At 43.7% G+C, this 26,892-nt stretch overlaps 1 protein-coding gene across 8 annotated transcripts in view; it reads left to right on the top strand.

Annotated features, from left to right (window-relative positions):
* Tbc1d1 (TBC1 domain family member 1) overlaps nucleotides 1–26,892 on the top strand; it is a 201,924-nt gene that overhangs the window by 107,861 nt on the left and 67,171 nt on the right. For 4 of the 8 annotated variants that reach the window (NM_001427317.1, XM_087583788.1, XM_087583790.1 and 1 more), the window contains 11 exon segments: nucleotides 827–916; nucleotides 1,821–1,931; nucleotides 2,612–2,744; nucleotides 8,853–8,944; nucleotides 12,794–12,904; nucleotides 15,219–15,347; nucleotides 16,632–16,718; nucleotides 19,385–19,665; nucleotides 21,653–21,817; nucleotides 22,392–22,511; nucleotides 23,635–23,774. In NM_001427317.1, the coding sequence (NP_001414246.1) occupies nucleotides 827–916; nucleotides 1,821–1,931; nucleotides 2,612–2,744; nucleotides 8,853–8,944; nucleotides 12,794–12,904; nucleotides 15,219–15,347; nucleotides 16,632–16,718; nucleotides 19,385–19,665; nucleotides 21,653–21,817; nucleotides 22,392–22,511; nucleotides 23,635–23,774 (1,459 nt within the window). 8 annotated transcript variants of the gene reach the window in all.

The raw sequence follows: 26,892 nt of genomic DNA, 5'->3' as shown, positions 1-26,892 counted from the left end.
CTGTTGTCCAGTAAGGGAGACCTGTGTGGGTTCCTCCTTAGGAAAACCTAGAGTCTGGGCCACTCGAGAAGTGTGCTACTGTTTCAGTGATGGTGGTTTCTACACTTGAGTTCTGTACACCTTGTCAGTCCCGCTTGCCTGAAGGATACTTCAGAAATACTAAGAACAAAAACTGCTCTGTGTACAAGTCTACAATCGGAACTACAGAATGCATGGCTTGGACATCTTCATTAGGGTGCACTTACTTCTGATTTACACTTCTGTCCCCAACAAGCTGATTTTTGTATAGTCTACATCAAAGTGTGAAGTGCTTGGAAGAGCAGCTTGAGAGTTAAGGGTGTTCTCAGGATGTGAGTGCTAACTTGTTGATCCGAGGAGGATTGTATCTGTAGAAACCAACACACAGGAAGGGAGAAATGTCAGCATATGGAGGAGGAGGTCAGGTAGCTTCCATAGCCAGGCGGGCAGCACAGCACTCTCTGTCATAGGTTATTTTGGAAATTTTAAATTTTAAATTTTCTGGAATATTCACTTGTATAGAAAACTATATACGAAGGGGGATGTGGGCTTGGAGGGTTATTATTGTTGTTTAGCTTATGTGGTCCTTTCCTCTGAGAACACAGGTGTGTCATGTAGGTGTTTATCCGCTGTCACTTGGAATCCATGGTATAACCTGTAGCCTTTGAACTCTTTAACAGTGTTGTAGTTTGAATTTTATAAGAGCTTGCCACTTACCTCTGTGTCCTCATAGGTCCTGACATATATAACGAATTCAGCTTTTAGGAGAACCACATGTCTTTGTTTGTTTTGTTTGTTTGTTTTTAAGATTGGCCAATCTGAAGTTTACCTCATCAGTCCTGACACCAAAAAGATTGCATTGGAGAAAAATTTTAAGGAGATATCCTTTTGCTCTCAGGTAAATTCACACAGATTATTGATTTAATTTCAGTCCTTCTGATATATACAGTAGACATGCTATTGTGTTAAAAAAAAAAAAAGCTTGTTTTTAATGATTGGTGGTCTCTTTCTCCTGCAGTGTACTAAGGCAAATTATAATTTATAACAGTTTTGCTTTTTGGAGCAATATATTGGAGAAAATAGGTCTACTTGTCTTTCTTTTTCCTGTTATTAGTACTAATGCTTTCTAGCTATTTCCGGGGGACTGTGTGTGTGTTTTTTATTTATAATTGGTGTGTGTGTGTGTGTGTGTGTGTGTGTGTGTGCGCGCGCGCGCCCATGTTTTATATGTAGTTGATCTTTCAGCGTCTGTTCTTTGCTGCCCTTAAGTCAAGTTTGAGTGTTAAGATCTTGTGGGACATTGGCAGAGTCTTCAAAGCTGCTCTTCTAGATATCTAAGTCATTCTTTGCTATTTTTCACGCACTTCTGTTTAGTATTTGCTTGTAATTTTAGTACAACTGCATTTTGATTTTGTTTTAACCTTCCTATATGTCAATTGTGTGGACATGTTTGTTCATGTGTCTTGGTTGTGAATGTGTGTGCTGTTGACTTTTATTTTCATGTTTACCCCTTAGTGTTCCTCCTGTACCCCCTCCCCAAACTTCTAGTTTTTCTGTCAGCTACTCCGCTTATCTTTTAGTACTAAAGAGAGCATTAAGACTTGAATTTGCAAACCTTGACTCTCCTGTAATCAAAGTATCGTTTCACTACAGTGCTAATCTTTATTTGAAAATATGTGATTATTTGAAAATATGTGATCAGTACTCTGTAGTGCTCTGTAAATGGGGCAGGGCCACCACGGAGCTACCTGTCAGCCAGCAGTGCTCCATACAACTTGCCCCCACCCCTTCTCCCTGCACAGGGCATCAGGCACGTGGACCACTTTGGATTTATCTGCCGAGAGTGCTCAGGTGGCGGTGGCGCCGGCTTTCATTTTGTCTGTTACGTGTTCCAGTGCACAAATGAAGCTCTGGTAAGAGGACGACACTGCCCACTGCAAACCTTGTGAGGAATTTCAGCCTTGCTGAGTCTCCTTGGCTGAGCAGAGCTGTCAAGCCTTGCTGACAGCTGATATTGGTATTTGCTTTAACTATTCACTCATGACCAATACCTTTGTGTCACAAATCTGAAACCCATTTGTACTTGCATTTTAAATTTCAATATTTTTGAAAGATATGCTTGCCTTCACCCTCTGCACTAATGTAGCATTTAGACTTCCAATGCATTCATTTTACTCAAGTGTGGTAGCCCTGTTCTTGTAAGTCCCAGTACTCAGGCTGGAGGTAGGAAGACATGCTTTAGAGCTGTACAGCAAGTTCATGACCCTCTGGAGCCATGTTGTGGTAAAAAAAAAAAAAAAAAAAAAAAAAAGAAATAAAAAGTAGAAAAAGAATCACTGTGCACGTTGGACCAGAGGCACTTGCTTTGTACTTAGTAATAATGTTCTTCTTACCTTGGACCTCATCTGCTTTAAGAGTGCTGACATCTCAGACAACAGAGAGCAACCCTAGCAATTATTCTCACTATTTCCTGTCAGTCTGTGAAAAATAGCCTAGAAAAAAAAATTTACAACCCAAAGTCTCTCCTATGAACTTGCTGTTCCCGTCAGTCAGCCCAGCTAACTTGCCGTTGACACTTGGCTCCTCTACACAGGTTGACGAGATCATGATGACTCTGAAGCAGGCTTTCACGGTAGCTGCAGTGCAGCAGACTGCTAAGGCACCAGCCCAGCTGTGTGAGGGCTGCCCCTTGCAGGGCCTACACAAGCTCTGCGAGAGGATAGAGGGTGAGTAGGAGGTGCTCTTAGCTTGTAGCACCAATGCCTTGGGTAGCAGTGCTTGTGGCACTATTCTATAGAGATACGCCAGAGGGAACATAGGTGACCTCACATTGTATGGGGGATGTGTTCTGTGTGACAAGAATTTTTCCTGGACATGATGGTTGCAAAGCTAAGGATTCATATACCCTCTTACCATCTCTCCTCCAAGGCACTCAGAGTAATAGAGAGGTTAGCAGGTTAGCGGATAAATGTTGTCAATCATTTACTGAGCTGGGTGAGACTGGTGGGTCTTTTAGATTGGTCACCACAGAGGTCTAGTGAAATGCGACCTAAAGAAGTTAATCATGTTTCCCAGTAGAGGGTCTCCTGCAATCTCTACAGGGTAGTTTTAATGGAGGAGAGCAGAAAACAGGTTCCAATTGAGGAACGAATGGGAGGAAATAAAAGTCAAAGCCCAAAGCTGTGGTGACCATCTTAACTACAGTTTCTTGACACGGTGAAATGTCACCATTTGCAGGATTTATTTGATAATAAGAGTTACTATTTGATAGTAAGCCTTTCTACCTAGGTATGGTTTTTGAGATTGCCACACGATTTAAATTATCCAACTGTAGAGGCAAAGACATGATCATCTTGTATATCTAGAATACTTGTCACAAACTAATTCTGTAAAGAAAAACTATAATGACATTTAGACCTTGTTTCTTTTTTCCTAAGTAATTGTGGGAAACAGTGCTAAGATGTTTCTAAAAGATACTATTTTTTTCTATCTAAAAGATACAATTTTATCTTCATCATATTTGTGAGGAAAAATGAATTATTTATAATTTTATAAATAAGTTGAGAGATTAGAGCCATCTAGGGATAAACTAGGGTATAGCAAGCCCAAGGTCAACTGTCTGACTACCAGGCAGGATCTAACTGCAGTCTAGCCTCTCTCAAAAGAGGACAGGGCCCTCTTGAGTGAGAACTGTTTTGGCAAGAGTGAATCTGGTCATCAGGGAGGGGCAGAAGATAGGGTGGTTGGAGTGGTCAGTGCTCCTTTGGAGGAGTCTGGATGGAAGTATTGTGTTCCTTTTTTCTTCTTTTTGCATCAAATTCTCTCTATAGGAAGATTTCCATACTTTTTGTTGGTGTATGTTTTTGAGATTGCCATATGATTTAAATTATCCAATTGTAGAAACAAAGGCATGATTATTTCTTGTGTATCTAGAATACTTGTCACAAACTATAATTCTGTAAAGGAAAACTATATTGAAATTTAGACCTAGTTTCTTTTTTTCCTAAGTAATTGTGGGGAAAATATACTCAGATACACAATGTATTGGTTTCACTTATTTTTTAAAAAAAATCTGGCTGGGTGGCCTCGTGTGCATCCACAGTGTGAGTAACATCCCCACCGCCTACTTTTCATCTTCCTGAGCCGTAGCTCATCAACAATCTCTCCCCCCTGTAACTTTCCCACAGCCCTAGGCAGCCACCTTTCTACTTTGTGTTTTTCTGTGCGTGTGTGGCGGGGTAATTTGTGATGTGTGAATGTGTATACATATGTGCCTGTGTGTGGAGAAGCCAGAACAGAGACATGAGTGTTTTCCTCTGTCTTTCTCTGCCTTGTTGATTTCAGACAGGGCTTCTCACTGAACTAGAGCTGGTTTTGGCTGGATCAGTCTAGCTGGTGAGTGCTGAGGGTCTGTTGGTCTCTGTTCCCCGGTACAGGGTTTCTAGGCCCAAGCTGCATGCCTTGCTTTGAATGCAGTTTCATTTGCTTACAGAAGTCTCTCACCACTGAGCTCTCTTTCCCTTTCGGATTAAAAAAATTGAGTTAATGTGGGTGCCTTATATAGTGGGATCAGTAAGATCTTGGTTTTGGTTTCCTTCACTTAGCATTATATCTTCTGGGTCTGCTCATTTCGTACATGTCAGAATCCTGTTTCTTTGTTTGAATAATAGTCCATCAACTGATCCATTTATTTACCCCTGGACATGCAGGTTCTTTTTGCCTTTGACTGTGGGAGCAGTAGTGTTAAGAATTTGGTATACACACCTCCTCTGTTCAGGTTTCTGCTTTCCATCCTTTTGGGTGAGTGGATTTGCACTTCATATGGTGAGTGTCCTAGTTAGGGTTTCTGTTGCTGTGGTGAAACACAATGACCACAGCAATTTGGGGAGGAAAGGGTTTATTTAGCTTCTACTTCCTCATCAAGTTAATCTTTGAAGAAAGCCAGGACAGGAATTCAAACAGGGCAGGAAACTGGAGGCAGAAGGGGATATAGAAGCCATGGAGGGGTGCTGCTTACAGGCTTCCAATCCATGGCTTGCTCAGCCTGCTTTCTTACAGCACCTGTGGCCACCAACCCAGGGATGGCACCACCCACAAAGGGCTGGGCCTGCCCTCATCCATCATTGATTAAGAGCATGCCAGCTTGCATAGAGCCCATCTTACGGAGACATTTTCTCAATCAAAGTTCCCTCTTTTCAGACAACTCTTGCTTCTGTCAAGTTCACATAAAGCTGGCCACACAGTTGAGTCGCTTTAACTTTCAAGCCTTCCTGTACTGTTCTGTAATAATTATACTCCCATTATTCACAGATCCTAACTTCTCTACACCCTTACAAACATGAGTTTTATAATGCTAGCTGTCCTCACAGGTATGAACTGTTACCTGGTTTATTTTGTTTTAATGAGACAAATTAACATCATGAAGTCTGAAAAGGTTCACTTTGATTATTACTGTGCTCTTGAAACAAGCATGATTCATTTTAAAAAGCACTTCATGTCGTTACTATTGCTGACAGCTTATGAACTATGTCTGGAATGAGAGTTTTGCTGTAACAAGAGATCGCAACTGAAAGGCTCACTAGCTCTTTTCACATGAGCTGTCAAGATAAGGCACATGATGGTGGAAAGGCCCCTATTGGGCCTACTAAGCCAGCAGTGACTTCGACCTTACCGGCAGAGATCACAATCTGCAGAGCTGGCTGCTGCTGAGTTCCATTTGGTAAATCTGTGTTGGGCCTGAGTGTTCAGAAAGTTACAGCTGGAAGTTTTGTTTGGGATCAAGAGTTTGCTGTTGTGGTTTGGAGAATAATCATTCAGTTCTCTTTTACATGAAACAATGCATTAACGATAGAAAACTGTGCTGCTATAGAGAGCATCCATTTATTTACAATTATTAAACAGAGCCACAAGGTGTCTGGGGAGCATGTGTTTTATTCACTGTATGGGGAGCATTTTTAAAGGAAAAGATGGTAAATTATGAGAGGACACCCTGGAAGAACAGCTGATTTTGGGTCCTTTGATTTTTATGGTTGCAAGTCCAGTAAGTAGAGTGAAATGATTTATCAGCAGCCATTGAATTACTGTAAGGGTGGTCCTGGGTGGGAGGTATCTCAGTGGTAGAGCACCGACCTGACATGTATGAGGACCCAGATTCTAGGCCAATGACTCCCACCAAGCATTTTGTCATTGCCAATTAAGCACCCTGAAATCTAAAAGGCTCCCAAATCCAGCAAGACTGTGGCTCAGAAAGTTCTTCTATCTGGAAGTTATGTTCTGACCTAGCACTCCACAAACTATAGGAAAGACCAATAATATGACCATAAGAAGACTTAGAATGTTTTCTTCATCACTTGATGTAGTTATGTCTCGGAATGTATAAAATAGGAGAAGTGCATGTGTATTTATTGTAAATAGACAAATAGTGTGTGTGGGGGTACACTACATACTCAGCACTAACATGCTTGCACAGCCTCTAAGCACCAAAGCGACTGGAGTTTGTATGTGAATTTCATAACCACACAGCTGCTATGACACGTGAAGAGCAGTTTGCTTATTTCAGAGTTTAGAGGAACATTTTGGAGATTGCTAAAATTAATCATGCTCTCTCTGGAAAACAGAATATTGGGTTGAGGTAGAAGGGCCTAGCATGGTGAGGTATCCTGAGTTTGGCTAGGGCCAGTCCAAGGACCTGACCATCCATACTGTGAAGAAGAGGTGGGGGCTTAGGATTCAGCCTGAGGTTCTCAGTGTGTCTTAGGAGCTTGAGGCTTCTGTCACTTGCTAACAATACAGAGTTTGTTGCTTATCCTACATCAGAGTCATCTTTTATATTTGGGAGGATTTTCAGTTGGTCCTCACTGGGTACTTATTAGTAAACTCAGCCACCATTGCCTCTCTGCCTTCATATGTCCCTGTACGTGGCAGGGAGGGGTGAAGAATTATACCTTGACAGCCTTTTCTCTACCTCAACCCACCTCTGTATTCGCTTATGTCCTGGAGCTACCTGTGTGTTGGACCACGTGATTCTACCAGTTCAGAGAGGCAAAGGGGACCATAGTGATCTGGTGGTTCTGGAGGCAGACAGCTCACCTCCTTAGTTGGTGGGTAACCTTGGAGGAAATATGTAATTTTACATAGCATCTTGGTTTCTTATCTATACATTAAGATTACTAAAAACAAAATTCCTACCTCTCTGATTATTTTGAGATCTCAACATAGGAAGTATTGAATGGAATGACATTAGTTTTATGTTGACCTTATAGAGTTCATCTTAGTTTAAGACAAATTAAGGAAAATTAATATTCTGGAAGCTGAGGTGCCTGCTGGACTTTGCCTAAGGTCAGTACCTTGTGCCTAGTGCAGCCAGTAAGGCTGGACTGACCAACTGAGAGAAGGAACACTGGCTTTGGGATAGACTAGCTACTGACAGACTTCTGGCCTCTCCTGAGTTCCCAAGTCATGAGCTGTGGACGCCGAAGACTCAGCGGTAAAGTAGAAGCATGTTTCCTGAGTCACTGCAGGCTCCATGCTCTGGGAGGGTTCTCTCCAGCCCTCAGTCCAGGAGATGCTTTGACCACTGTTTGTGCTACTTAACTACCGGAAGTAATCACAGTCTTTACTCAGCTGCCCCCCAGGGCTATTTAAGCACATCCTACTGAGCAGAACATTCCCCTGCAGCCTTACCTGCAGCTCAGGAGGTTCCCTGTTTGACAGGGAAACAAATTGTTTAAAACAATTGAGTTGAGTCTTTTGAATATCCCTGCTCCCCACTCCAGCCATACATGCCTGGTTTTGGTATGATGTAATTGTAGGTTTTGGCTTTATAAACCCTACCCTGCCTCAACTCAAGGCCAAGTGGTTTTAGTTTTTGTTTGTTTTGTTTTGTTGGTGCCAGGAGGCTGCTCTTGGTCACCATCTTGAATAAAGGACTCTTGTTTGGCCTTATGTTTTTGGTGGCCATCAATATTCACATGAACATTTCACTATAAGCTTTGTCTAGCCCCTTAGCAGGGCTCCTTCCTCAACATGGGGAGACTTGGGCTAGAAGAAACCAGCAGCAGGTCTTTATTCCATGGAGGTTGGATTAGCAAATTCTTTCGTTCTTAAACCTCACACGTTCTTTATATCTATTTTATATATATATATACACCTGACATCAAAAAAAAAAAAAAAACCACCCCACAAACTAGGCCCTGTACTATATTCATGCAGAAATGGAATGTGTTGAGATTTTAATGGGTGCTGGGCTTTTATGTAGTCATTTTTAGAGCATTTCCTCAGAATCCTTTGTAATGTTAATATGGTCTTAAGACACATGATGAGAGAATGGTGTCAGCCACACAAGTACTCATGTCAGGGATGTAAGTGGAATTCAAGGGAGAAGTATGATTCAGGTTTCAAATCAGCACCAACTGTTTATTATTAAGAGTATTTTCACGTTCTCTTGTAGTTAGAAGAGTTTGTCATTTTTAAAGACAGTATTTGGGTTGTCTTTAGTATTGTAACACTGAACAGTAATCTGGAGCTGCGTGCACCTGAGGTGCACAAGGGTCGTTCGTATTTGAAGAGGCTTCATACAACTCTTGTGCCCTTATTTTCCTGCGTCGAGATTGGGATAATATCACACCCTCTTGGAGTTGTTTTGAGAATTCAGTGAAGGAGGCTGGTTCAGTCGTGGAGTCAGCTCCTCACACAGCAGCATGGGATTCAGTGATGCCATTGTTGAATAGAAGTGTCCTGAAGTGAGTGGACGAGAACATGAAGGAAATGAATTTGGAAGGTGGTAAATCCAACTTCCCCCGTAGACCTTTTATCTTTTTCTCTCTTTTCAACAGGAATGAATTCATCTAAAACCAAATTAGAACTCCAGAAGCACCTGACCACACTGACCAATCAGGAGCAGGCAATGATATTTGAGGAAGTTCAGGTACAGTACACTATAGCACGGAGTAGGAAAGCACACCAGGCAGCTTGCTGGTGGAGTATCCTGTGGACCGAGCAGTGAGGAGGCAGTGCTGTCTTGTTGTCTGTTTTGAAAATATGTGTCATGTGTTAGATCCTTATAATAAATTGAAGCTCAAAAATCATAACAGGCTAAAACCACCACATACAGAAGCACACTCATGAACTGCGTGCATTAAATCTGGAATTCTGCTCTCACCATGCTTGGCTTGGAGTTGCTGCATCCGGGTAAACCAAGTCACATGTGATAGCCTTCCCAAGGCCTGCTTGTCACAAATCTCTAATGAGCTCTAATGAGCTCAACACAGTTTTCATGTAGACTTAGAGCCATTTTTGTGGGTTTTGGCACATTTCAAAGGAGGCGAGTGCTTTGGGATAAAGAGTTAAAATATCTGTGCATATGTGCATGCATTCGTGCGTGTGTCTGTCTGTGTGTGTTTGTCTGTATCTGTGTGCCCACTAGTGCCTTGTCAGGTTCTACAGTTAGGCGCTGACTAAACCAGACAAGCAGGTAGCCATGTGTTTGTTCTCATCCCCTTATGGGGAAGGGGATGAAAAGGTTTAGCTTTTCTTTCTGGGCTCTCACTAAAGTTCTCTAGTTCCCTTACTCCATAGGCTTGGCATACATTTGGAGAAAGAGTAAGAAGGTTTTGCTGTTGTTTTAACTTTGTAGATAGCCTCGAGGGTTGTTTTCAGTTTTTATTTGCCTGTGCTTTATTGAGACCCACTACTTTGCTCCTTATTCTTAATGCATTGCAACTGAAGCTGAGGCCATCAGTGTGAACCCACTTAGGACAGAGTGCTACCAAGTCACTCAGGAGCACCTTCCTGGCAGGCACAGAAGATGCACTTCCCTTCCCTAATGGTTTTCACTTTCCTGTAGACAGCACCATGTTGCTTTCCCTGAGTAAAGGGGTGATGCCTCGGGAAGGCAATTCCCAAAACCTTCCTGCAATCGGCTGTTCGATTTCCTCCTACAGTAGCAAGGAGACTAATGGACATGCCCTCTCTGTGAGAAGAGTCATTGGAAAAAGCAGATAATAAAGGCGTATTGGAAAAGCAGAAGTGTTGTGATGCTGTTGCAGAATGCGATTTAGTGTTCTCCACAGCTCTAGACTTTTGATGGCTCTGAAGAACAAAAGCAGTCGTGTTGTTTGCTGGCTGATAAAAATCTAGCTCATCTTTCCCCTTCCACCCATGCAACACAGGCTCTTTTGGAGTGATACAGATTTGCACTTCTCTGGTGACATGTTGATGGTCTTTCCTGAATGACTTTCGTGTTTTTTCTACAACATTTTATAGCCTCAGTTACTAATCAGTGATGGGTGGCTGTCCCTACTAGCGTATTTGAAAATTCACATAGATCAAAGAGGTCATATAAAAATGTGATGTAATCTTCCCTGGAGGGTAATTTATTTCTGAAAAACCCTCCTAAAGGCCAATTATTATAAAGCCAGTGTAATTACTATTAACAATGGCATACATTATTTTGTTAGTAATGATGCATATCCTAGTCAGTGTTTCTTTAGGAAAATGCTTAAATAATAACTAGGCGAATGGTGCTGGAGATGATGATGGCTGACCTTGAGTCTCAGAATGTTCAAAGCTGCCAGGCTCTGGGGTGTTAACCTGTCCTCTCCTGAGAGACCTCAGGAGGCCACAGAACTACCATCTTATCTATAAGGTGCCTGACGGAATGTGTCAAGCATGAGCAGGGGTCACCTGTGGCAGTGACACCATAGGGTCCCCCTCTCTTCTACTGCTGTTCTACTCTTCCTCAAGACCCAGATTGTAGCAGAGGCATCTGCTTTCAAGCTGCTATTGCAGCAATGATAATGAAAACAGTGGCTCAAAGTTTCTAGTTAAATACTGAGTGTGGTATGCAAGTGAAGCGTGGCTTAAGTGACAGATGTCCTTGGAGCATCGTAAGCCTTTTCAGTATTTGGATACTTACTGTTGGTGTCAGGGATTTTTCTGTTGCTTCTATGGTACTCTATAGGACCCTTGGAGAAGCAAGGTTGAGAAAATAACTATCAGTATTTTTAGCAAGCAGTTTGGCTGGTTTTGTTTGTTTAAATTGACCTATAAGGTGTTTATAGAAGAGCACACAAGTGAATGGTGTATGCACTGTTGCAGTCAGCTCCGAGGTTGAGCCTGGAGCCTTTTCTCTGCTGCTCAACGCACCCTGGCTATTGCCGCCTCGCTAACCACCGCCCCAGCTCCCGGCACCTCTGATTGTGAACAGACGAGTTAAATTATTGACAGCAAAGCCATGCTACCGAGCTTGATTCATAATCATTTTCACGATTGTCACTCTGATCAATGAATGTGAATAAGAAGTGAGAGAAGCAGTGGTTTGACTGCTGTAGAGAATGGTGAAGGTCATGAGAGGTTTTAGGGTGGCGACCCATCCCTGATCTTGAACACAGTGGAAGGGTAACGTTTCCATACTTCACAGTGATTCTGAGGAAGTACTTCTCTCCTGACTTTGTATGACACCACAGGTGATGCATTTCTGCTGCCCCGCAGTCATTGCCTGGGGATGATCAATGACTTTCCCAGGGTCTGCTAGCTCCTGTGGCCAGTGGGAAGCACCTGCAACTCTCCACCATGTCTGCTTGTGATTTCGTTTTCTGCCAGTCTGAAGTTTTGTCCCTCTCTCTGTGTATCTCTCTTTGGTATGTGTGTGTCTAACCACTCACTGCTCCATTGCATAGTTCCAGCAATCAGACTCAGGTCAGATGCTTGGCAGCAAGTGTCTTTATCTGCTGAGACATCTTAAAACCTTTAAAAGTTGCCATTTCAAATGACCTTTTGCCAAGGAAGTCTGGGTTATCAGAAGTCTGGATTAAGGTTTCCTTTATCTTTGATGCTTGTGACTCTAAGGATAATACCACTGTTTCTTACTTAGCTGGAAGAGATTAATGGCCCTGACGCAGACTCTGCTGCTTGTGTAGTTGATCTGCTTGTCACTCTTGACCTGTTAAAGGGCAGGCAGGCAGGCAGGCTACAGGAGTTAGAGAGAAGCTGGACGGTGCAGCTAGCAGGAAGAACAAGGCCAGGAACTCCATGTCTCTCTGGGGTGATTTGGGCAATTGGTTTTATTTCCATTCACAGAAAGTAATTTATTGAATTAGATGACTTCTAAAATTACCCGGTGGCTGATAATTCAAATGCAAAAATTTGGGAGCTGGAGGAGAGACCGCAGGATTTCGTGTGTCACTATCGTTTTAGTTGAGGGGAAGCTGGATGGAATGAATCAGCAACTAAAACCTGCGTGTTCTCGTTTGTAAAGCCTTGCCACAAAGAGGAGGAGAAGAGAGGAGGGCATGGGAGGACAACTGAGAACTCAGCATACAGGTTTTCATGGAAATGTCTCATGGGGATGCCACAGTGTGCCACATGAATGGCACATTTACCATGTGACACTGTGACCCTGGATCCAATTGCCGTGTTCCTTTCTAGGTCCCTAACCTTAACAGCTTATAAACGTGAAATCGTTATGACTCTGGGTGTTTACATAGATTTTGTTTTATCTCTTTTTAAAAGCTGTTTATTTATTTTTACCACCACTATTTAATGTTAAAATTTTTATCTTGGCTAGAAGAAGATGACTCCTAAATCTGGCCTAGTGGCTCTGCTCTCTGTTCTAAAAAATTACCTCCACTCTTAGGCTCACTAGTGCCCCCTAGTGAAATCATTGAGGAAAAGCATTCATTACTGGGGGAAGCTGTTAGCACTTTGAAATGCCTTAGCAATTTTGTCAACAGTTAAAAAGAAATGTAATGTTTGTTTCTGACTTTTTTCCCAAAAGAAATTGAGACCAAGAAACGAGCAGCGAGAGAATGAATTAATTATTTCTTTTCTGAGGTGTTTATACGAAGAGAAACAAAAGGAACACAGCCATACTGGGGAGCCAAAGCAGGTGAGTACCTTCTGACCCCTGGAGCTCTCCATGGGGTTGCTTACTGTATACACAGAATCTAGAGATTCTGTGATAGGCGGAAGCCTCCTCTTCCCCAGGTTTCATTGCACATCTGGAGAAAATGAGCGAGTGTTAGTTGTGTTTAAAGATGGTGAAAGATATTTCTGAGCCACAGTAAGTGGGAGAAATTGGTCTTTGTTGCCTTTGTCCTTTGAATTGAGATTACACTATTTCACAGCAGACAGAGTATTGAATAGTTGAACAACGTTTTAAATGTGCACTAGCAGTAGGGACTAGGCCATACTCAAAGAGCGTTCTGTAGCCATCCTTTGGCGGAGGTGTGAGACGCTGATGGAGCTCTGGAGAGGTGCTCTCCTGTGTGCCAGTGAGAAGGCTCTGAATTGAATCATCTCAAGGAGAGAAACTTGAGGATACTTGCTGTCACTGTAGATGCTTAGTCCCTGTGACCCAGCAATGGTGTCTCCATTATTCTCCTTGCAAAACCTTTTATATGAGTGCTTCAGAAGCTATGCACAAAAGAGTTCACTGCAGCCTCCTTCCTAAGAGATGGGAAATGGAGTAAATACTTAATAACAGGACCAGGAATAGGTTTGTTATACAATGTGATCAGACTGTACTCTGGCTGAAGTGAGTGAACCAGAAGAATTTGTGAACATGGATAAATATTTAAAACAATATTGGAAGAAGAAAGGTAATTCTAGAAAGGTGTGTGTGTGTGTGTGTGTGTGTGTGTGTGTGTGTGTGTGTGTGTATGATTTAAATCAAGAGTCCACACGTGGGAGACATTAGTCTAAGTCTTGCTTATTTCAGTTAACATGATTATCTCTGGTTCCAGCCATTTCCTTTAAATGGCATACTTTGTTTATATGGCTGAATAAAACTCTGTTGTCTGTGTGTACCACATTTGCTTTATCCATTCATCTGTTGATGGGCATCTAAGCTGCTCTGTCCCTTGCTAACTTGACTAGTGCTGTAGTAAACATGGATATGAAGGTGTCTCTATGTATGCTGGCTTAGAATTCTGTGAGCACATAGCCAAGAGTGGCCTAGCTGGGTCACGTGGTTTCTCTCTTTCTAGAGTTTTGAAGAATCTTCATGATGACTTATAGTGGCCACAGTAATTCCCATTTCCATGACCAGTGACATTCCTTAGGTGTTTCTTCACATGTGAGGTAGCATATGTTTTATGAATAGATGTAAATAAAAAATAGAAAATATGAATTGATATAATGAGCACCAAATTCAGGAGAGTGGTTGGCACAGTGGGTGGTACTGGTGTCAGGAGGTAAGTGACAGGCATGGTACACACTGTGCTCAGAGTGTTGGAATGAGTAGTCATTCATTTAAAGGTCATGACATAGCTGGGAAGACAGTTCAGTCTACAGGTGGGGGAACTCAGGTAGGGGTGTGACACAGGGAATGCACTGGCTGTTCACACAGCTGTGAACTAGTAGGGGTGGTTTACCTTGCCGTGAGTTCCAGAGTGTCCTGCTTCTCTGATTCATCAACATCCGTCAGTACTAGCATGGCCAAACTTGAGCATGGCAAAGGAATTTGTCTTAGTCTCCATACGTTCTGTGTGCTTGACCACTGCTAAGAGTGTGCTGGAGTTTAGAGTGACTGAGAAGTCACTTGCTTGTCTTTTCCCATCAAAGCCACCGTCTAGCAGAAGCAGCAGTCAGGTGAAGATCCATGTAAGCAGCGTAGTGCTCAGATTTTGGGGCTCTTTGGAAGCATACCTCTTTGCTAACAGGTAACATTACATAGTTAGTGGCTGTCAGATTCCACTGCGCTCTGACTTAATGCTATGCATAGCTGAGAGAAAGAAGCTTGGTTTCAAAGGAGAAAGAACAGAAGAGGGATTATAAAAAATAGAGAAAGGATGGATTCAGCTTAATTTTAAAAGTTTAGCGAAGTAGGTTTTGTCCCAGATCCTATTCAGTGCTTGCTGTATCCCACCTGTTGTAGTCCTGTAGCATAGCAGTCTGATTAGATAATGCTGCTCCCAGTTTATTGGGAAGAAATCCAGGCTCAGAGAAAACAGACATTTTCACAAGTTAGGATATAGGAAATTTCCGATTCAGTAGCCTGAGCGAGCTAGCTGATTAGATTTGAACAGGTTTTCTCATTTCCTTTGGGATAACAGATTGTGTACTAACCTTGCAGGCATGTTGCTAAGGAGCACATAGGACCCCAGGCTTTCAAGAGGATGGGCCCCACATGTTGTTCCTTCCTGTGCAACAAAGGGTAGAGACTGTAGTTGACTTAACTTTTCATTGTTTTTCTTTTCTAGACACTGCAGGTGGCAGCAGAGAATATTGGGAGTGAACTACCACCCAGTGCTAGCCGGTTCAGGTTAGATTCACTGAAGAACAGAGCAAAGAGGTCCTTAACAGAGTCCTTAGAGAGCATTCTGTCCCGGGTAAGTAGCATCCTTCCTTCTTACATAAGTTGAATCATTTTTAAACAGAGTCTAAGATTCAACTTTATTTTATGTTTCATCAGATTTAGAGCAATAATTATCTAGATGTTATTTACTTTTAGTACTTATTTATTCTAGTAGTGTCATGCTATGTAGTATATAGTATACCCTGATTTCACACTCCCAATCCTAGTGCCTAAGACTCCCAATCCCAAGTGCTGGAAACTTGCACTCTTCTTTGTCTATCCCATAGGGTTTCCTGCTCTCAAGAGAGTTAGTATTTATACAGTTCCTATAAAGAACATGGATTATGTATGCCAAAATGTACATCCCATCTTCTCTGGTGCCCTAAGGACAACTTTAAAAACTATCCTGTCAGCTTCTTTTGATGGGTATTTGAAGTCCCTAGAAGGAGATTTATGAAATATTTGGCCCATGGGCCAAATACTACCAGTCTCTTTGTTTTCATAAATAAGACTTGACTTACTTTATTTACACAGTATCTGAGGTACCTGTTATCTAAGGCTATGTTTGTACATAATTGAATACTTGTCACAGAGGCCACATGACTTACAGGTGGTAAGATGCTTATGAGATACGTGCTAATCTAGGGCTCTCTAGGAAGAGCCAAGTACACCAAGCGTCACCTGGGAGTCCTTAGGAAAGCATCCTGCTAGCCCATGAGTATGAACAGCCTTATGTCACTTCTAACAAGTCAAATCGTGATTTTCTCTTAAAGACTCAAATCTCTGGAACTTGTACTATTTTGTTATAGCTCTTCCAGATGTTAGGGCGTATTTCCTCTGAAACACAAACTTTATTTTAGTCAATTAAAGATGACTTCATCCAATGGTATTACTGAGATTTTTCAAAACATCCTTTAAGGTAATTCAAACAGTCCAATTATAAAACCAAGACTGAAAGGGCTAGCCTTTGAGGTCTTCCCGAGGGATGCAGGCTGACTGAGTGGCATCAGGTGGCCAGTTATGATCACCCGTGACGTGACTCAGGAAGGAGCTATTGAGTAGGTGTGCTTCTGGGGTCATGCTAGATGTATTGACCCTTCTTCCTGTCTGTCATCCCCAGCAAATGACTGCTCCATGGGGCTCTGTGAATCATCTGGTATGATCCCTAAAATGATGACAGAAGTGTGATGGTTAACGCAGGGGTACCTGAGCTGTGCTTGTCAGTGAGTTCATTTTCTGGGCTTGTTTAGCAAGTCCAGGATGCTTCCAGGTGATGATGACTTTGGGACTGTGTCTCAACTGCCCTTTCTTTTCATAGGGCAATAAAGCCAGGGGCCTTCAGGACCATTCCGCCAGTGTGGATCTGGACAGCTCCACTTCTAGTACTCTAAGTAACACCAGCAAAGTAAGTGTGTTTCTTTCAGTGGTACCCTAAAGATCCAGCCAACAGGCCTGTCCATCTTGAATTTACACAGCCATCAGGACAAAAAAGGCCACATCCCTCTGATCATAAAACATTTAGTGTTTCCAGACTTCTCTACACATGTGGAGGGTGAGCCATGCGAAAAGTTTTAATTAAAGGGCAAATAACTATTCCTGTACACAGAGAATCAAGATCATAGTTTTAGACAAATGAGACCTACTCTGTAACAATTGAGAGGTTTCTTATCCAAAGTAGATTTTGCAATAATAAAAGATTGAGAAAGTTTCAAAGGTGAGAGGAAGGTTGTGAATTCAGGGAATTGTGCAGCAGAAATCCATGAGACTGTGTCCTGTAGCTGACCCTATGACTGAGAAAACATGGATGTTTTGTTTAAGCGGCCAAGCCTTACCCAGTGGTCTGTCACAGGGTGCAGGTATAATGAGTTACCTGACAGTCTTCTGTGGTGACACACCTGCTGTGTCCCCTTGTTTTCTTTCTTGCTCCAGAGACATTTACACATGATTGGACCTGGTTTGTTTGACCCTGTGACTGCCAAAAAGTAAATCTGAGGCTCAGCGTTTAGGAGGCAGCCTTCCTCCATATTGTCAGCATGCTCTGATGTAAGAATGAGGAGGTTGTGAGCTCCAGCCATCACCAGAGCTCTGACTAGACTTGACATTGTCAAAGGCTTCAGAGCCTAGTAGACAGTAAGAAAGACATTTAACATTTGACATAGTTTGTAATATACATAACCCTCCCACACAAAATGAAAATGAATTAAAATGAAGTTACTCTCTGGTTAATGGGCTGCATACACTGTTATTTCTGCTCATTTATTTTTGAAATGCTCCTGGCAAGCCACTAAATTGATATTACTGCCTACTGGTGTGTGTAGTATTTGGTTTGAGACTCATCTCTTTAGATGAGCATGACTCAGACTTTAAGCTGCATCTGTGGTTCATTTGTTCTGGGTGAGATCTATCTAAATGCTGACTCCGCTAAGCAACAAGGTGATGTCATTGTTCCTGCTGGCTTTGTAGATGGCATTGTACAGTAAGACTTGGAGAAGTCAGTCTTGTACATATGGCTTTTAAGTTAAGACACAGCAGACCACATCATCAGCCAGCCGCTACAGGACTCACACTGATCATACCTCACAGCTCATTTCAAGGGTGCAAATGTTGTGTGCTGCTGGTTGCCTATTGTAAGAAGATAGCTAGGTCCATAGGTGAGAAAGGTCAGTTGCACAAGTAACCTTCCACATCAGGGGGAGTGTGATGAGAGCTGCGGCAACAGATACTGGTGGCTTGGACCTTAGAGGAGTGAGGGGAAGCGGTGTAGTTTGATAGGAGAAAGCTTGAGAAAGGAAGGTATCTTAGTTAGGGTCTTATTGCTGTGAACAGACACCATGGCCAACATGAGTTTTATAAAGGACAGCATTTAATTGGGGCTGGCTTACAGGTTTAGAGGTTCAGTCCACTATCATTAAGGTGAGAGCATGGCAGCATCCAGGCAGGCATGGTGCAGGAGGAGCTGAGTTCTACGTCTTCACCTGAAGGAAGCCAGGAACAGCCTGAGCATCCCCACTCGGAGGAGGGTCTCCAAGCCCACTCCCACAGTAACATACTTCCTCCAACAAGGCCACACCTTCTAATAGTGCCACTCATATGCAAACCATCACAGAAGGGTACTGATGCTATGAATTTAAGTCTTGTGCAAAGCATGGAAAATGTGCCAGGGAGAAGGCATTCTAGATAGCGTGATGTCAATCATGAAGCTCTTAAGACTCCCATCCTTGTTTTTTATGGGTCTCCTGATCTGGCCATGTACCTAGCTCAACTGACCTTGATGTATATCCTAAGCTGGCCCAGATCCCCTGGTCTTCTGGCCTCTGCTTCCTAGGAGCAGAAATTACGGACATAATCACTAAGGTTGGCTTGTTAGGATTCTTGATGAATGTTTGAGCATACAGTAAGGAGGGATTACTTAATGAAACTAGCTTATTTCCATAGCATTAGACGGAATACAAACCACTTTAAAGTTGTCTCATCTTGCTTAATTCAAGAAATGGTGTGGTGAATTTTCACTGTACTTTTACAGAGGAGGACAGTGAAGTGCAGCAAGAAGTTAAACGATTTTCCCTGAATTATGACAGGTCACATGTGACAAACACGTTTCTACTCCAGGAAGAATATAGGGTATAGTTTTAGCATCAAGACCGCCAAGTTAAATGTCAGCATAGGTCAGGGTCAGAAGGAGCTTTGAAATGTGAGTAAATATCCATGAACATACTGGCAAAGATAGAAGTCGGTTAAGTAGTGGGAACTACCATTCAGGACCATACTTCTTATAAGCTATCAAAAGCCTGCACTCTGGAGTGAGGTGTCTGAGCAGTCAGCGTGGCAGCCTGTGAATTCTATCGTTCTATCTGGTACTTTCCCTTTCTCTGCAGGAGGCAAGAACCTGTCTCCGAGAAGCAGGTGTTATGTAACAGCCTTAATACCCTTATATCTTCAGTAGCCTCTAGATGACATTTCTAGTCAGACAGTCCTACAAATTTAATGTTTCTGTGTGCTTAGATTGCCAGTCCCACATCCCACTCCCCATTTCCCTGTCACATATCTAATCTGCTGTCTGTCTGCTATTAGGAGCTGTCCATGGGTGACAAGGAGGCCTTGCCCATCTCTGAAAGCTCCTTCAAACTCCTTGGCTCCTCAGATGACCTATCCAGTGACTCAGAGAGCCACATTGCAGAAGAGTCTGCTCTGTTGTCACCCCAGCAGGCATTCAGAAGGAGAGCCAACACCCTGAGTCATTTCCCAGTTGAGTGCCCTGCACCTCCAGAACCTGCCCAGACCTCTCCAGGGGTGTCTCAAAGAAAACTCATGCGGTATCACTCCGTGAGCACAGAGACGCCTCATGAACGCAAGTAAGATTTGCTTAAAGTGTCAGATTTATTGTATATGCTGAGTATACTTTTTGGGCAAAAATAATCCCAAGCCAGGTTTGACCCTTGGCTTCAAAAGATAAAACTTGAAGCAGCATCATGATCTTCTTGGCTCTCTCAGGGAGTGTGTAGAGGTAGGTACAAGCATTGTTAGCAAGCAGGTAGACAGGAGCAAAGATGTCCTCGTGTGTCAGTCAGTCCTTAACACATGAGAGGTTGTCTTTGGAACTTGTCTGCTGGTCTTGGGAAAGGTGGCACATGGGTTGAGTGGAGGAGTTTCCTCCTTTGGATACCTAGTTCTGGGCTGTGGTGGGGTGAGGACACCATGTCCATACAAGCAGGGTGGGACCAGTTGTGCTGTGTCTAACCATGATGATATCCAGAGGCTTGGGCACTGGCCCTCACTATCTTGATCAAGGTGAAACCTGGACATTTCTGATGACTGGCTCTGTGTGATAGTCAGAGTCAATGCTTACTGAAATCTGTCACTATGGGAATTCTAGATTCAAGATCAGCCCTTGTCTTAGGTTGGGTTTCCATGACCCATGAAACACCATGACCAAAGGCAAGTTGGGGTGGAAAGGTCTGTTATGGCTCATACTTCTCCATCATAGTCCAGTATTCAAGACAAGTCGGGGGCTCCTAAGGGAAACAGGAATTCACAGTAGGAACCTGGAGGCAAGAGCTGATGCAGAGGCAGAGGAGTGCTGCTTACTGGTTTAGTCCTCATAGATTGCTCAACTTGCTTTCTAATAGAACCCAGGGCCACCAGCCCAGGGGTGACACCACCCACAATGGTCTGGGCCCTCCCTCATCAGTTACTAATTAAGAAAACACCCTACAGACATGCCTCCAGCCAGATCTTATGGAGGCATTTTCTCAGCTGAAGCTTCTTGCTCTTTGATGAGTCTAGCTGGTGTCAAGTAGACATAAAACCAACCAGCACACTACATTTAAGAATTGGGCTCAAATACACAGTTAATCCTTCCCAGTTATAGTGAAGCATAAGCAATATGGCGCCAAAGCTTTCCGTGCATTTTTCTGAGTCTATTACTAACTAACCCCAAGTGCCAGAGACTGTGACTGGGCCCCAAATTATCCTTTAGAATGAGGCCATACCCATGTATAGTAGCAGCCTACCACTGGCTGGTGACAGCAAAAGCTGGGACCATTTGTATCCATGTGACTTGTACCATGTACAGCCATTTGAGTCAGTGCAGTGGCTGGTGTTTGACATGTGTGGAGGGAAGGTGTGACATGTTCAATAATCCTCAGTCACACACAGAGCCGTCAGCTTTGTTTCCCTAGGCCACTTGCTGGGAATCCTCCTTGGTTTTTTGGAGTTGGGCAGAGTGACTGATGGCAAGGGGGGACTTCCCCCAGGATCTGTTAACAAGTCAGACCGTTCTGAGCCAAGCACAGCTTAGCTGTAGTCTGACAAACTCCTGTGAGCCCACCCTCTCTCTGGCATTTTTGGTGCTGGTAGAAACATTCATACCTGAAAAGCCTGAGTTCTGTGCCAGTCCTCAGGTGGAAGGACCAGTGCAAGGGCCAAGTGCTGAGAGTCGTCGTCTTTCCCCTCTCCCCAGAGTATGGCTTTGTTGTGGGCTGTGATGCACCAGCCGTGGGAGGGTGGGGACATGCCCACCTTTTGCATAGTTATTTTGCTTTCTCTCTAGTGAACTTTCCTCCTCAGTCTATAGGAAACAGGACTTTGAAGTCCAAGGCCAGATGTTCTGAAGGGAAATAATGCGGCTTCTGCACTTTGGGTTATTTTCTGAAATGTTATCCGACGTTTCCCACAGTGGAATAGAGCAGAAAGTAGAAGGAAGCACAGAGCTGACAAGGACCTGACAGGGCTCGTCCATGATTCCTGTAGACACTCAGCAAAGCCTGTGTTCTCGTTTCTGTCCTTCCTTTGAGTGTGCCCCTGTCCCCTCTGATCCCACTTTCTCTGATTGCTGTTTAGTGTGGACCATCTTCCTGGGGGTGAGTCTCGGTGCTGCCCAGGGCAGCCTTCAGATCCGCCTCCTCTTCCCCCTCGTCTTAACCCTTCCGCCTCCTCACCAAACTTTTTTAAGTACCTAAAACACAATTCCAGTGGAGAACAGAGTGGAAATGCTGTGCCAAAAAGGTGAGCACACTCGCATGGCAAGTTCAGTGTTGTCTGTCTGCCAGGCATCCACACTGAGTCAGCCCAGCCGCATGGGGGCTGTCCCTGCAGGAAGCCCCAGCACTGCTTGCATGGGGGGCTTTTGGATTTATTTGGATTTGCTATTTGGAGCTGTCCTTTGAATTGACTTAATTTTACTCTTAGTTTTCCTTAAGCTATTATGAAGAGCCTCAGTGGTGAACTGTTTTAACACTTAACTTTCACATCCCTTGACCTTTATGGGGGCACTCACGTGCATGCTCGAAGGCTAACAGCTGTGTTTGTATACACTGTAATTTGTGCCATGTCAGAAAGCTGATTAATTTAGATAAGTGTGTCATGTGAAGAGTAGTGGGTTTTTGTTGTTGTTGTTGTTTTGTTTTTTAATTTTAATTTATTGACTGAAAACGAGAGTCAGTTTCAGTCACAAAATATTTTACATGTCTTACCTGGTTTACTTTGTAGCATCACAGTGAAGATCTTTTTAAGCTTAGAGTGGTTACTTTGTGTGTTTATATTTCTTTATCCTAAACTCTTTTTTTAACCAAACTCTCAGTGTCTCCTACCGTAATGCCCTGCGGAAAAAACTCCATTCTTCCTCTTCTGTGCCAAATTTTCTAAAATTTCTGGCTCCTGTAGATGAAAATAACACCTGTGACTTTAAGAACACAAACAGGTAGGGCTCCATTTAAATCTGTCTGGTCTGGATGTGCTGAGTGCGGAGTTGTTTGATAGATGGGACATGTCTGCTGGTCTTCTGCCCTTTGGAACATTAGCTGACCCCTTGTGTCACCTTCTTAAGCCATGTCTCCTCATCAGTGCCCTTTGTAGAGCTCACAGCCACCTTGCGGTTTCACAGAGGCTGGTTTGCTGCCAGTGTTACCCTCAGAAGAGTAAAGAGTCTGTGGTTCTGCAGGGCTGTTGAAGGGCAGTAGCCTGTGCCTGTCCTCACGGGGTCAGCAATCCTGCCTGCCAGGTGTGGTGACCGCCTCACTGTGGTGTAGACTGAGTGTGAATTGCAAAGGCATGCTCAGACTCTCCTGTGAGTGGAAAGAAATTAATGAGATATTTATTTATTAACAATTATACTTTGTTTTGTAGTTTTAAAGTTACAGGTTTTAAAGTAGGCAACATATCAGTGGTTGTATCATTAGTTCCTTGATGGTTCTCAAATTATAGCTGCTTTTCTATTTTAGTGTACATGCATGGAGAGGGGGTGACGGGTTGGAGTGGTATGCCGTGTGGGGGTGATCTGGGTGTGGATGTGTGGTGTGGATGTATGGTAAGCTGTGTGTGTGGTGTGTGTGTGGTGGGGGAGGGAAGAAGGGGATGAGAATGAAGAGAGAGGGAGGGAGAGAGGTTTATGGCAATCATGGAAATACAGGCTGGGGCTAAGGACAGTAATCCCACAGGAGACTAGTATGTATTGTGGTTCTGGTGACAGTGCCCCAGGTAGTTTTTCTCTTTGAAGAGCACCTAGAAAGGGTTAGTCGGGAGCTGCGGTCTATAGATCATACTCAATATCTTTTATGATAGCAGTGATACAGAGCATGGAAACTTGTGCTGTTTACAGTGTCCTTTAAGAATAGTGACCCAGGGGTTGGGGATTTAGCTCAGTGGTAGAGCGCTTAAGGCCCTGGGTTCAGTCCCCAGCTCCGAAAAAAAAGAAAAAAAAAAAAAAAGAATACTGACCCACTGTGACTTAAACATAACTTCTATGGCTATCAAGTGATCTGTTTATGGAAAGATAAAGTCAGCAGAACTATAACTCTGATGCATCAGCTGTCTTACCATTTTAGGGACTTTGAATCCAAAGCAAACCACCTGGGTGACACAGATGGGACCCCAGTGAAGGCCCGGCGGCATTCATGGAGACAGCAGATATTCCTCCGAGTGGCCACTCCACAGAAGGCTTGTGATTCTCCAAGCAGATATGAAGGTAAGGCCACCCATGAAGGTTCTCACCTGTGAACACCACAGAGGAGGGAAGTAGAGAGTAGGTCACTTGGCTGGAGTGTCAGAGGCAGTTTTTGAGATGAACTTAAGGAAGGACAGAAAGGTCACTCAGGACCCTGCGCAGCAGCAGCAGCAGCAGCAGCAGCAGCAGCAGCAGCAGCAGCAGCAGCAGCAGCAGCAGCACTTTGACATCTCAGGCAGGGACAAGGGAGGCCCTGGAACTTCTGTTCAGACTCCAGTTCTCCCTGGAGAGAACCTCTAGCTAGATCGAACTCTCTAAAATTCTCATGGTAACGTAGGCTTATGACTTTTGCCGCACCTAGATAAGGGAGCAGATTGCTAATTAGAAACATTATCTAAGTGTATGTGTGGTGTTGAGACAGGGTCTCACTATGTGACCCTGGCTGTCCTGAAACTCTGTATAGACAGACCAGGCCGGCTTTGAATGCAGTTTTCCTAGAGCTGGGATTAAAGGCATGTCCCCTCACTACTGGCAAGTATTTACAATTCATAATATGAGAAAAGAAAATCATGAAGTATTGGTAGAAAACAACTCCGGTGGTTCCTTGTACAAGCTCAGACGCTCCAATGCGTCTATTCTGCGTTTACACTCCACACTCCAGGAGTCCAATCTTGAGCTACACTGAGAGGGAAAACTTACAGTTTCCCTAAGTATAAGAACAAGGCAGCCTTCCTTGCTCCTAACACAAGCCTGTTGTCATTTGAAAGCATGGTGTTTGCTGTTTAGTAATGGTGCTACTGCAAGAGCAGTGGCCTGTGAGGCTGTTAGTTTCTAAGGACAAAATTCATGAAATAGAGGGGAAATAGGGAGTGAACAGGGAGGGTAATAGTGAAGAGGTTAGACTGGACAATACCGTCATTAGAACCTATGTGAGGAGGGGTTACCTTGTACTTACAAATTCACTGTCTAATAAAGCTAGGGAAACATCTTCAAATGTGTCTGTCTCCCACCCATGCTATGGATAGAACACAGGCCCTTGCGTATGTCAGGCAGACACTCTACTGCTGAGCTGCACTCCTGCGGCCCCTCCTCCCCTCTAGAGTTCAGCAATGACTAGTGAGACTGACAAGTTTAAATTAGCAAAGTCTGAGAGGGCTAGCGCTGCTGCCTCTGAGCCTACAGAGGCTCGGTCCCTGCATCCAGATGGTTAAGTGTGATGCTGCCCTCACCATGTGGAAGCAAAGCTGCGTGATAAATAGGAAACCGAGTTTTATTCCACTGGGACGAGACAACTGTTTCCACAACGAAGCAAACACAGATCATGAAATGAGATGCTAAAAGTGGCTTGGTGGCTTAAATATAAAGTTCAGGGCTTACCGATGCTCCCACATGGTGGTGGCTGCTTACCATTGTTGTCTCTAAAACCCAGGAAAGCCAGTGGCTCTCTGGGTGAGGACTCGTGGCACTATTTGAAAGGACCATACTTGGTAAAGTATTCACTCCATCCTGGGTGGGATCACAAGAGTGCTAGTAAATCAAGCAAAGCCAGGGTAGGTTGAGTGTGCTCAGGAGTTCATCCGAGGGCACGGCTGAGGGCACGGCTGAGGGCACGCACACACTGGCTTCTCTGAGCAGTGGACAGAGATGTTCCACCTTGGAATTAAGTCTCTGATTGTCAGAGCCTCACTGTTCCTCCCATAGACAAGTGGGAGCACTCATCCCTGGACAAAGTTGTGCACACACTTGTCTATTAAGTGATTTTGTCCATTCATGGATCAGAACATGGATTTCACTAGCTTTAATGAGATTGGGATTCTTTGGTGATCTTGTTGAGGTGGGACCAGTTGCATCCCAGGCTGCTCCTCCATTTCTGAAAGGCTTTCTGCCCTACTGATACTGGTGCAAATAGCCTGTTTTGAATAGATAATGCTTAGAGTAGGCAGCTACGGTGGGTATTACCTGGGTCTTCAGGCCTACCTAGTCTCTGTGAGGCTGCTCTAGGCCTCCATTAATCACGGGTTTCAATGACTTTCTTGTTTTCTTTGTGGAGACAGGAATGAAGACAGGGCCTCCTGCCTGCTGGGCCAGTGCTCCACCACTGAGCTGCCAGTGACCTTAGATGAGAAGGGGTGTGCGTGTAAGGAAGCAGGGTGCAATGGGGTACAGTGATAGGGAGTAAGAGGGTAAACACGGACCTGGGAAATCCCTGTCTACCCTCATCCTCTACAGGCATTGCCCAGTGCTCTGCTCCAAGGATGTACTTTGTACGCAAGTTTGTTTTCCTTGTCAAGGACTCTCACCTAATTGTCAGGACAGCACAGGATGCTGGAAACCAGCTTTTAACTAGGTAGTTTGTGGTGCACATCCTCTAGTTTCTTTTCTCAGCATACCATCAAAAGAGAACTCTTTGTCATTATGAAATAATTTTTAGGCAGCTCTCCACTTGGAACGGAGGAAATCTTTTTGTTCTGTTTGTGCCAGGGAACAGTTTTAGTCTTCATCTAGTTCCTTTCATTTAAGTATTTCATATCACAGTGTGCATTTCACCAACAATAGATGCCTTCAGATCTTGACATGTCTTGAAAATGGGAAGGAAAGTCTTTTTGGCATAAATAAGAATGATTTATTGACTTGAAACCCATTTTGTGAGTATATAGTCCAGTGAAGCCCATGTTGAGAGATTTTTTTTTTTTTTAGCTTGTGAATACAGCTAGATCAGCCTGCCCTACTCAAAACATGAAGAACTTTAGGCTAGATAACCCTAGATGTAAACAGTTAAGGCCAAACTAAAGCATGTAAGGAATCTTCAGTGTGACTTCTATGTTACTGGGCAAGAGGTAGGAAGTACTTAGTGACTTAATTTGTTTTCAAGAATTTATGTGTCTTGGGGAGATTTTAATGGCTGACGTAGTGGAATGATGCAAACACCATATCCGTCTCTGTGCAGTCATTTTGCCTTGTTCAGGGGTGTGTCTTTCACTGGGCCTCAGAGCCATCTGGGGAATTCATTGTTGGAAATGGGTTGATCCAGGCTGACCTTGAACTCACTGTGTAACTGATGCTGCCCTTGAACTCTTGATTCTCCCTCCAGTTCTGAGTGCTGGGGTGCTACAGGTGTGTCTGGTTTTTGTTGGTGGTT

The sequence above is a fragment of the Rattus norvegicus genome, chromosome 14, assembly GCF_021556685.1.
Source record: "Rattus norvegicus strain SHRSP/BbbUtx chromosome 14, alternate assembly SHRSP_T2T, whole genome shotgun sequence".
NCBI classification, from domain to species: domain Eukaryota; kingdom Metazoa; phylum Chordata; class Mammalia; order Rodentia; family Muridae; genus Rattus; species Rattus norvegicus.
Note: the sequence above shows the minus strand (reverse complement) of the source record. Positions and strands in the feature narration are given on the sequence as shown.